General features: G+C 38.0%; 1 protein-coding gene across 2 annotated transcripts in view; it reads left to right on the top strand.

Moving 5' to 3' along the window:
• Positions 1-11,579, top strand: part of PCYT1A (phosphate cytidylyltransferase 1A, choline) — a 39,412-nt gene that overhangs the window by 23,718 nt on the left and 4,115 nt on the right. The window contains exons 3-8 of one of the 2 annotated variants that reach the window (XM_010994431.3): positions 809-908; positions 5,588-5,704; positions 6,379-6,530; positions 8,386-8,464; positions 8,909-9,051; positions 10,519-10,707. In XM_010994431.3, the coding sequence (XP_010992733.1) occupies positions 809-908; positions 5,588-5,704; positions 6,379-6,530; positions 8,386-8,464; positions 8,909-9,051; positions 10,519-10,707 (780 nt within the window). The remainder of the gene's footprint in view (positions 1-808; positions 909-5,587; positions 5,705-6,378; positions 6,531-8,385; positions 8,465-8,908; positions 9,052-10,518; positions 10,708-11,579) is intronic. The other variant, XM_031454123.2, reaches the window with a different exon arrangement.

Here is an 11,579-nt window from a genome sequence, read left to right on the forward strand (position 1 = left end):
ATATGTAGTCATTTGAATCTCCAAATTCAAAGACTCTCAGTTCTCATTTTCTTTGATCTCAACTCCTTTTTAAAAAACTTCTCTATTCTTGCTGATGGTACTGCAGTCTTATTTTCTTTAGTTCTAAACCTCAGTTATAAACTCCTCTCTTTCTCAAGTGACAAATATTTTCTCTTTACCATGTCCTACCTATTCTTCCTTCACAAAATCTTTTATCTGTAACCTTTTGTACTCCCACTGCAGCATTAGTGGAAAAATTCCTAAGTCCATTTCCTTCTCCCTGTAATAACCTCTGAACTAATCTCCTTCAAAATATGCAAAATAACCTGATGTCCTGGTAAATTAACTCACTGTAGGGGTTGAGGGGGGAATTGCACATGAGAGCTGTGTACCTTCCCAGTCCCATAGTTAAAGCGGTGTGAAAAGGCACTTGTGAGCCTTGGCAGTTTCATCACACAGATCAGGGTTGGCTGTTCTGCCATGTGGCAGAGGACCCGTCATTCCGGACCCATTAGTTGAGACTATACTTAGGTCCCCAGCCACCTTGCTTAGTCTTACTCTGAAATCACCAGCAAGACATTTATCTTTCATTCCACGATTTGTCCATTTGGTAAAAGGTTGCAACTTTCACTTGTCATGCTGGAATGCTTATTTTTAAAAAAATCTTTTTCATGTTATGAGTTTTAGGAAGAGTTTTAATCACAGCATATTGAATAACTGATTGTTTTTTAAAGCTGCCATATTTTTGAGTATTTCAGTTTATGCCATTGAATTTAACTTTCTTTTCCTTCACTTTCCTCTTCTTAAGGGCTTACGGCAGCCAGCACCTTTTTCTGATGAAATTGAAGTAGACTTTAGTAAGCCCTATGTCAGGGTAACTATGGAAGAAGCCAGCAGAGGAACTCCTTGTAAGTAAACACCTAATTAATTTTGTTGTTTTACTATTGTCTTTAGGATTCAGTTGTATTTTTCAAATATACACCTACTCTCTATATTCTTCCCTCAGTTTACCTATAAAGGCTAGTTGGGGGAGGCGTTCCTCCCATCTCCCTTGCTCTTCTATTTGGGAGGATAACTGTACTCCATAGAATTTCATTTCTTCTTGTTGTATACTTGTTTCCCAGGATTTTGTCATAGCTGTGGGATTTAGTGGAGCAGAGACAATACAATATTAGTCTGAGCTGGGTTTTAATCTTACCTGTTTACAAAGGTCCAGATAATGACTGTCACGTTTTTAATAGCCTTCAGAGTTGTCCCCCCAATTTTCCTTTCTATCAGTCAGTACACACTAGCTATGATGCTGCTGACTTATGGAGGACAAAAATAGCCCAAGTTAGGAGATGCTTATCACTTAATTTTATCTTTATTAATGTTATCATTTTTTCAGGTTTTTTTTTAAAGACTTGCTTTATTATTTTCAAAGCCTGTGGTCTATTTGTATACTTAGTTGCCATCATTAATTAGCAATTTTTGGGTATATAAATTGTTAATGTGTATTCTAGATACTCTTCCTTTTTTGGTTTTACGGATCATCGTAAATAGAAACCTCCATTAGCATTTGTTATGAATATAAAGTCCCATAAGCATCAGTTCTTACTCCTCTGTAAATTCTTCTTTTTTTTTTTCCAATCTTTTTTCAGTTCTCTTGATTACTGTGGTGTTTACTCTGTAAATGTAGGGCCAGACTCAAACCCAGGCAAACACTGAAAAATAAGAGGCCATTATATCCACAAATCTATACATTTCCAGTATATAGAAGATATTTGTGGTTACTTCTTAATTATGTTAGTATGTTTCCTTTCTGTTGTGACTTAGGAGTAGTGAAATATGAATAGAAATGAATGCTGGACAGTGTCAGGCCAGGGATCCCAGTATCCCTTGGCTGTATCTTGACTATATGGAGTATGATTTTTGGGTTCTCAGAATTCAAGAGAAATCCTTTTCTTTTGTAAAAGTGTTTAGATATAGCTCATGTTGATCACAACCCTTCTGATTCATGATGTGATTTTTTGGGTTTGGCTCCTCTTACTTGTGTAATAGGCAGGCTAATGGAGCAGGGTAAAATGACAACCAGGCCATAGTGTTGGCAGGTGAAATTTCAAAATGGCACCAACAAGTTAAGGGTCACAGTCAGATATGATAGTAGAGCCTGTTGAGGGCAAGAACTTTTCATATACTCTCTGTTGACACATATTCCCAGAATGCAGTAACTCACTCAGATCTGATACATTACTTATATTACCCACATTGTTGCTAATCAATCTACATACCAATTGTGGTAGGTAAAAATGTATGTATGTGTGTGTACTGTTCCCAAGTTTTGAGCTTATAATTAACAAGCAGTAACTAATAAATCTAATTTTAAAAATTTTAGAATAGCAGAATTTTACAAGTAAGTCATTTTTGAGATTATCTACTATAAAGACTATAACTCTTTATTTTACACATTAATAAATTAAAGTCCATAGAAGCTAAGAAGTGAAGTTTCCTCTATAATAAAACAAATAATTAGAGATAGAATTGAAGCTACAACCTAAGTTTTTCCATCTTTGTGTTCTTTTCATCCTGGAGTGGTGCTACTCTTGATAGACATTAGTTATAAGTAATAGAAGGCCATCAGCAAACTGACTGTATTTTAAGTGGAACAAATAGTCACAAATTGGCCTCTAAAGTTTACCAATCTAATTTGACCTCGACCTCTGGTTTTTCCTTTATCTTATTCTATCTGTTCAGTTTTATGTTAAATAACCAAGTAATGACTGTCTTTTTGCCAATGCTGGATAAGGAATAAACCAATAAATAATCTACACATACTGTAGTTAGTGAATTTTAAACCATCCCTCCCCCTGCCCCCAGGTTTTCACTTAGGGAGGCTAAGGGGGTGCAAGAAGGCAGTTTGTGTAATCTTGGAGAAAATTCACTATCTCACTACTTAGAATTAAAAGAAATAGGGCTTGAGAGATGAGATGATCATCTCTTTTGGAAGATTAAAAAAATCAGCACTATATTCTGTTGGAGAAAGGAAGAAAAAGGCAGAGTCTGAAGGGCAATGGAAATATGTTAAAGACAGAATGTTTCAGTGACAGCTGTTTGAGAGAATATATCAAAAGAGCTAACAAATTGAAACCCAGTTCTCTTCTGCTTAAAGAAGAACATCTAGTTAATCTAGCAGTAGTGCAAGGGCTATAATTTATAATCCAAATCAAGATCATTTTGAGAGTGAAAGAGGTTGCTCTTGATAATATGCTGGTACAACAGATGTAAATCAGGGTAAGGTCATCCTGACCAATAGCCACTTGGTAAAAGAATGGATAACTTGTGCTTTTCCCCCTGATTTTTAGTTCAACAGTGGCCCCTTCTGGCCATTTTGTTAATATACCAGGCTGGGTTTGCCAGAGACTTGGGGTTAAGTCATAGGGAATTGAGAGGTTGAAAGGCTGGGGAAGAGGGCAAGAGGCATATCTCGGGTCAGTCCAAGAAAGGGTTCAGAGGTGACTTGCCCTAATATGGGATGATTAACTCCCGCCAAATAGCCACTCAATCAACAGTGCTCTATGCAGTTGCCACTATCCAAGAAATGTGTTTACTGAGCTAAATCTCCTTTATCTCACTTTGCCCTTGTTAGATGTTAATGGCAAAGAAACAACACAATATTCTCAAGTTTTGTATTCCATCCTTTGTCTTTTAGGATCAAATAAAGTGGGATCATAGCCACTCTGAACTTGTTTAGAAAGGATAGAAGTATGTTAGTTACTGCAGGGTCATGACTTCTAGGATGTAGAAGAAAGATTATACTACTCAGATTTTGTTTTGTTTTGCTTTGTTTTATAGATGAGGAAACTGAGGTTTAATCTTAAGCAATTAAGTTCACAGAGGAATGAGGCTGGTTGGCAAGCTTGAGCTATAACTTTTCTGACTCTTACATCTATCATTATTTCTCAGTTTTTCATTGTATTGGTGTACTTATTTTAAAAATTTATTTCCTGTATTATAAAACCAATACTTTCCCATAGCCTAACATTCATGAAGTACAAAAGGGATACAAAGTGTCTTCCTCTTACTACTGTCTCCCTAGTACCCCTAGGACCCCTTTTACAGGCAACCAGTATTACCAATTTCTTGTGGATATCTAAGTAAATAATGTATAAATCTTCCCACCCTTTTAGTGGGTGGATAATGTCATATTCAGTCTTCCACTGAAATTTAGGTTGTTTCCAAACTTTTGCTACTGTGAACAATGCTGCAGTGAATAACAAACTTATTTGCAAATGTGTCTGTAAGATAAATTCTTAGAATTGGAATAGCTGGGCCAAAGGGTATAAGTATTTGTCATTTGTCTTTTGATATTGTCTATTGCCTTTCTTAAAAGTTGTACCAATTTGTATTTCTATTAGCTGTGTAGACTTCTCAGTTTAAAAGCTACCTGTTTTATGGATAAAGCTATCGAAAAAGAGAAGTCCATAAACCTCCTGAGAACCGGTTTCCTCCCCTTGATTCACTGTCCTCAAGGCAGGAGGGAGATGCATCTTATCCCTCCCTTCAGTATGGTACATCCAGTGAAGCTCTGGCTCTTCTTTCTCAGAATGATGTAGATACTCCTACTGTTATTTTCTGCTGCTACAGTGAAACAGCTCTTCCTTCATTCATGTAGTAGAAATACGTTACTAGCACTCCATTAGAATTATCATTTGAATCAGGGTGAACCATTATATCAATTTCATTCTCAATTTGTTTATTTGGCTTTGGAATTAGTCTTATACCCAGGAGATCATTTCTTGCCTTTTATTTCATAGTCTACTACCATTAAAAATAAATTGACAGTCAGTTCTCTATTATTCTCACTAATGGAGAGGAGAGGAGGAAAAGTTCTAATACAAAGTTCTAAAATATTTCTATTTGATTTTCAAATACATGATATATCACCCTTTACTGAGAAAGTGTAATATCATGCTCACTAGCAAGGAGAAATGCTTGAAGAAATTTCGTCTGTTATCACAGAGCAGGTATTGAGAGTGAATCTGGAACTGAGAAGCAATAAGTATGTAACTGGTACTTACCTTCCCTCTTTTTCTGTCTCACCCTTCTGAATCAGTATTTACTTTCAAAGCAAAGCAATAGTCATTAGTAAGCAAGGCAGCTTGAAAATGAAAGAGCTAAGCCAGAATATAGTTTAGTTACACTTTTTAAACATAACTGAAATTTAAACATAAACTGAAGGTGAGAATTTCAAAGTTTAAGATACATCTCTTTTAAAAAAAAGATATATCTCTTGTATAACTCTCCTTTTTAATTCTAAAATAACTTGAGGAAAAAGCAATTGTGAAATTCAATTACCTGAGCAGTTTGGTACAACCAGGCTAACAAAGAGAGTTAGTTGATATGATGTCAAGAGCGTCTTTGAGTCAAGGAAGTTTGTGATGTTATTCCTCACAACCCCAAAACACCCCAAATTAAGGTGAATATCCAGAGAACACCTTAAAAGAGGGATATGCAGGGATGGAACAGTCATACAGTGCCATTTCCATTTGTTAAAAATGAGGTATTGAATCAGTGTATTTCTGTGATAAATTCTTTCCTTTGGATTTAGGTGAACGGCCTGTGAGAGTTTATGCAGATGGAATATTTGACTTATTTCATTCTGGTCATGCCCGGGCTCTTATGCAAGCAAAGAACCTTTTCCCTAATACATACCTCATTGTGGGAGGTAAGAAAACATCTGATGACTTTAGGTGCCATCCAGAAAAAAATTATAGTAGCCTTTTTTCTCCTATCTTTATAACCTGAGTATATTGGCTCTTATTTTTGTTTTTAAATGAGGGAAACATTACAGCCTCCCTAAAACGTGAAGCATATGAAACATGAAGTGTATCAGCCTGGAGAGAGAGGTTCTAAGCTCATTGACCTGAGATGTCCAGGATTTCTCTCACTGTTTTTAGCTGGGTTTCAGCAGTCTGACCCCTGTTGCCTACCTAAGAACAGCATTTACTTTAGATTTCAGTTTATCATTTTGAATCAATTGTCTGCTAAGCAAATGTTATGTGGTCCAGTCCAGTCTTATACAAGTATAATAAGAAAACATTTTGTAAAACTTCTAACTGATGCAGAAATGCACAGCAATTTCATTTAAAAGGCAAAGAGCTTAGTCCTCTGTGTAGCCTCCCTTCTCCAAAGTGTGAACATACTATTTAGTGAGTGTTGCTCCTGAAGGCGTATCTTGGATTAGGAAAAGCATTGTTATTCAGACTGAGCTGCATCGAGATGACTCTCATCCAGGTGGGGAGATGGGTTACAGTCCTAGGAAATGGGAGAGGCTGATGACTGAGGAGTGGTTAAGCAAAAGGGACTTCGACTCACAACTTTATGATGTGGTGAACTCAGTTTGCAGTGATGAGCTAACCCACAACTTCAAAGGCTTCACAGTGATGAATGAAAACGAACGCTATGATGCAGTGCAGCACTGCCGCTATGTGGATGAGGTGGTGAGGAATGCCCCCTGGACCCTGACTCCAGAGTTCCTGGCAGAACACCGGGTAAGAAACTGAGCACATGCCCCCATTCCCTGTTCTGGAATTCCCTCAACTTTCAAAGCTTCTGGTACTTGGGCCTTTTCCACTGGCCTTATCTTCTAAATTCTATGTAAATTTCATGTACAAGAAATGACAGTATTTTTCCTACTAATAATAGTCATCTGTGACATTTTTTATCATGTTTGATGGTTTACAAGCACTTTTACATCCACTATATTTCCCTTACTCCCCACAAAAATCCCATTGGATAGTTATTATTTCCACTTTACATATAGGAACTGGGCCAGGGAGGCCAAATAACCCAATCCAGGTTGCACTCTAGCAGGACCAGAATTGAACTCTTCAGTTATGTGATTCCACTCCACCCCTTCCCTCCCCCACTAGAGGTGTGTCCATCCTCAAAGCATACCAGTCTCTTTAGAATATACATGGCCCCAGCCATGCTCTCAAGGAGTTCACATTCCAGGAAATAAGATAGATAAACATAGACTTCTTTTGATTGATTTAAATTTAGTTTCAAGACTTTGATTTGGGGCTAGAAATTATGTGGGATCAGGAATCAGGGAGGTTTCTCACTTTCACTCAGTGAGTTGATATAAAATCCCTTATCTCCTTTTTATTCTCCCACATTAAATCAGCAGGTTTCCTACAAAAGGTGGGTGCAAATGCTGAGAAGAATTTATCAGATCAGGTTGGAGGCCCACAAGTTTGAGGAACCAGCAAGGATATTGTCTGTTCTCTGCAGAGTGTCTAGAATGTTGAAGGTGAATTGTTCAATGAGGCAAGAAAGAAAAAGGTAGCCAAAGGGCTTCAAAAGCAGTATTGGGTAGGCCTGAAGCTAAGGGGTATTTGTTATAACTATTTGGGATTAGGACGCACCTTTTATAGTTCTTCAGCTTTTCTCATCAGCATTTAGCAGCCAGTGGTACAAAAGGTGATGAGCAACATAGCCAGGCAGGCCCAGGCAGAATTAGCTAGAGGAACTTCCAGATTCCCTTTTCTCCGTGTTAGCAGTATATCCTCAACCACGAGTCTTATTTTCACTTTGCTGCCTATAGACCCCTGACAGGTTGTTCATGGGTAATCGAGATGTTAGCTGAGCATAGCTGGTGTTATCCCAGACATAGTCCTAATGAGTGTACTTCACATTACAGTGGCTTCTGGGAGCTGGTATGGTGGTGTTAACAATTGTATTAGCAAAGGGCATATGGCCTATTCAGGAAAGGAGTAAATAAGTGAGGTTTAGAAAGATTATTGATCCCAGGCAAGAGGTATTGACAGTAGTAAAATGATAGATCTGAGACCTAAAGGTCTTTTATGGCTTTGGGTTTTGCATTTCTCTGGAGTACAGATGTATCTATTCTGGTAGAAGGGCTCTTGTTGCTATTTTTATATTCCCACTCATCTCATGGACTGAGAGAGGAACCAGTTAACAAAGTGACCTCTTTCTCATATTTTTAGAAACCGTATTTGACCAATCCTTGTAGACCTAGGAGGATGGGGAGATTTCCTTTCTTCTTTCCTCAGCCCCACCCACTAACTAGCGTACCAGCAAATTGTCCAGCCCTGTTTACCACAGCATGGTGACTGGTATACAGGGTGAAGGTAGCACTTCCAGTAGACCAGGAGGAATAGCTAAAAAAGAAACTGGCTAGCGTCATGTTTAAGATCCATGAACAATTAGGTTGGGTGGCTCGTGAATGATTTGTGGAGTTTATGAGCAAAGCAAAGAGAGAGAAAGAGAAAAAGTCTATTTGAGGCCTGGCCTTGTAGTCCTTCTTCTGGGCCTGAGAATATTTACTGGTTCTTTCTGAAGGGCAGTTATCCTGGGTTTTAAATAATGTTTCCTTATTTTCAGATTGATTTTGTAGCCCATGATGACATCCCTTATTCTTCTGCTGGGAGTGATGATGTTTATAAGCACATCAAAGAAGCAGGTGAGTAAGTTGTTGTACATCCTCACTTTATGGAGTCTTAGGGGCAGTGACAGAGATTCAACCACATTGTTACTTTACAGAGGAAAATTTATATACTGAGAAATTCAACATCCACTTTTAGGTCACACTTTAGATAAGAGGTTAAGGTGAACATAGCACCATGTATCAATTCTCAGTTTAAACATCTACTTCTGATACCTCTTTTAATTTTAGGAAACCATTCTCCAACCCCATATTTTTCTTAACATTAGAGCCATATGGCTTCTCCTTTCCTTAGCCCTAGATTTTGATTCAGTTCTCCTTCTGCATGTCAGTATTTCCAGATCTCACTTAGTGATAGCAGATTCTGCTTTTTGAGAAAGGTAATATTGCTGCCAGTTTCCATCTAGTCCTACTGCTTGAGCTACCCGAATGCCACAGTGTTTGTATGTGTTCTTGGGCTAGGCATGTTTGCTCCAACACAGAGGACAGAAGGTATCTCCACATCAGACATCATCACCCGAATTGTCCGTGACTACGATGTATATGCCAGACGGAACCTACAGAGGGGCTACACGGCCAAGGAGCTCAATGTCAGCTTTATCAATGTGAGTTCCAACTTCATCCCAGAGTTCTTTGGCCCTATGGGACACATATTACCTCTCACTTCATCGAAGCTAAACTTGCTTTTCAGTCTGTAATTATCACCTCTAAAAGCAGAATGGATACCTCTTTGTAGATAACACTGTGCCAAGCCCTTTACAAAGAGTATAGATGTATCTATTTCATAAAGAGAGGCACTTTCTGCCTTTATGGTCCAGGATCAACACACTGATGTAAGGACACACAGCCAATTAAATAAATAAGAATGAATAACTTATGTAGTACAGTATTTGTATCAAATACATCTAAAACAGTGGTTCTTAACTCTTTTTTTAATTGGATGGTCTTTACAAATCTGATAAAAGCTATGGATCTTCTCCCTGTGTGAATAGTAACACACGACATTTTGCATGCAGTTTCTCAGAGCACGTGGACCTAACTTTTAAATTTTGATTTTTGAAAGCAAGTTTATCTTGGCTTAATATTGCCCTTTAGAAACACACTGCTATACATTTTGTATATAAATAATACTTCAATAAAGTTGACTTAGAAACAAGAAGAAAGCTGCTGATTGTATCTTTGACGCAAGTAGTTTACCGTGCTGTCTCACCTGCTCCCAGCTCTGTGAATTATGTATAGGTGAAATGGTTTCATCTAAATGTGTTTTATCTATGCAGATAAACCCTAGCTGTTGTTTACCACATATTGCAGAACCTTTATCTATTTTCAGGTGTTCAAAAATTCTAAACATACTCCCTTTCCCTTTTATGATCTGGAAATATGAGAATACTCTTCATTTGGCTCCCCTTTTGGTCTCCCCCCTCCCCTCCAGAGGGTTTATACCATTTCCCCTTATCTTTAGAGAAGCTGGTAGGATCAAAGAGTATCATCCTCGTTTTGCAAATGAACAAACCTCCAAATGTTAAAAAACAGAAAGCAAAGCAAAACAAAACAAAAAAACTCCTCTATAATCACAGAATAAGCCAATGATGGAGGGAAGAAATCCAGTACAATAAATGAATTAAGTAAAAGACCTGCTATTTCTACTTCCAACCTGTTATAGTTGGCTTATTCTTGGCAATATTGTGCAGTGATCTTGTTTTTTCCTCCCCTTACATCTCCATTTGGAATGGGGTTTGGGTTTTGTTGGGCATGGTTATCTTCCAAGTTTATGTTTTGTCTTAAAAAGTCTGATTTCATTTGGTATATGCCTGTCTGTTACTGGGCTTACCTTATATATTTAGTTTAGTCCTGGGCTTCTACAATCTTAGAATTATTGTACTTTTGTATAAGATGGCCATCTAGAACATATCTGTTATTAGGCTAGAGAAGTGTGGGCTAGATTAAAGCAAAGTGAAATTCTCAAGACTAAAAGGAACGTCAAAAGAATGCCAAACTAAGTCTTTTCCTTCCCCTTGGTGTGGAAGGTCAGAGTGAGTATCATTTCTCAGAACAGTTACTTCTTTACCTAGGAGAAGAAATACCACTTGCAGGAGCGAGTTGACAAAGTAAAGAAGAAAGTGAAAGATGTGGAGGAAAAGTCAAAAGAATTTGTTCAGAAGGTGGAAGAAAAAAGCATTGACCTCATTCAGAAGTGGGAGGAGAAATCCCGAGAATTCATTGGAAGTTTCCTGGAAATGTTTGGTCCAGAAGGAGCACTGGTATGTTCTTTCCTGCTGGACAACTTAGGGAATTTCAGGAAAATCTTGGAAAATCTCATGCTGTGGAAAGAATTATAGAATCCTTGAGCAGAAAGAGGCATCAACATTAAGAAGTTATCTCATCTGTTCCCCTTATTGGGCAGAATTATATTTCAACTATCTCCAGAAAGTTTTTAAAAATCTTTACAGAAAGAGGTTATACAGTCTCCTAAATAATTTTGTCAGCTCTCTATCAACCTCTAAATCAGGTGACAAGATCAGTGAGTAGCCTTGCCTAGCTTGCTTCTACATTGTAGTTTTAGAAGGAAAGGGAAGGACAAAGAACAGAAAAAAGGAAGCTGCCTCCACTACAAACAGCTGCTGCAGGATCACTGGGTTAGGTGGGAATTCTGTCCCTGAAGAGTAGCAAGTCCTTTCAAGCCAAATAAAAGGTATATGTGTAGCTGTTAGCAAGTGAGCCCTAGGATATCAGGAACAATCTGATTGTGAGGGTGTTCGGGTACCAGAATAGATTATTCAGAGAGAATATGGAATTTCCTTTTCAGAGAACTCTAAAACTAGGATAGGTACCCTTTTGACTGAGTTAATGCCTTTGTTTTTGCCTGAAGCCTGGACTACAGACCAAGTAGCCTTTTAAGAATTCCTTTGACATAGCAGTCAAGAATTGGGTGACTGTGGATAGCAGGTTCCGGGAGCCCTTAGATACAGAGTATAACATAGACCACTTTGGGGAGGCAGTTGCTTAGAACTGTGGCTGTGTTCCTCATCTGGCTTACTTGATCACTTTTGACATTGCAGAGGGCACTCATGATAATTTGAAGTCTCAGATCCTCCATTAGTGCTTTAGTAGGATCCATAGGTTTCTTCTAACT

This window comes from Camelus dromedarius, chromosome 2, assembly GCF_036321535.1.
Source record: "Camelus dromedarius isolate mCamDro1 chromosome 2, mCamDro1.pat, whole genome shotgun sequence".
Taxonomy (NCBI): Eukaryota; Metazoa; Chordata; class Mammalia; order Artiodactyla; family Camelidae; genus Camelus; species Camelus dromedarius.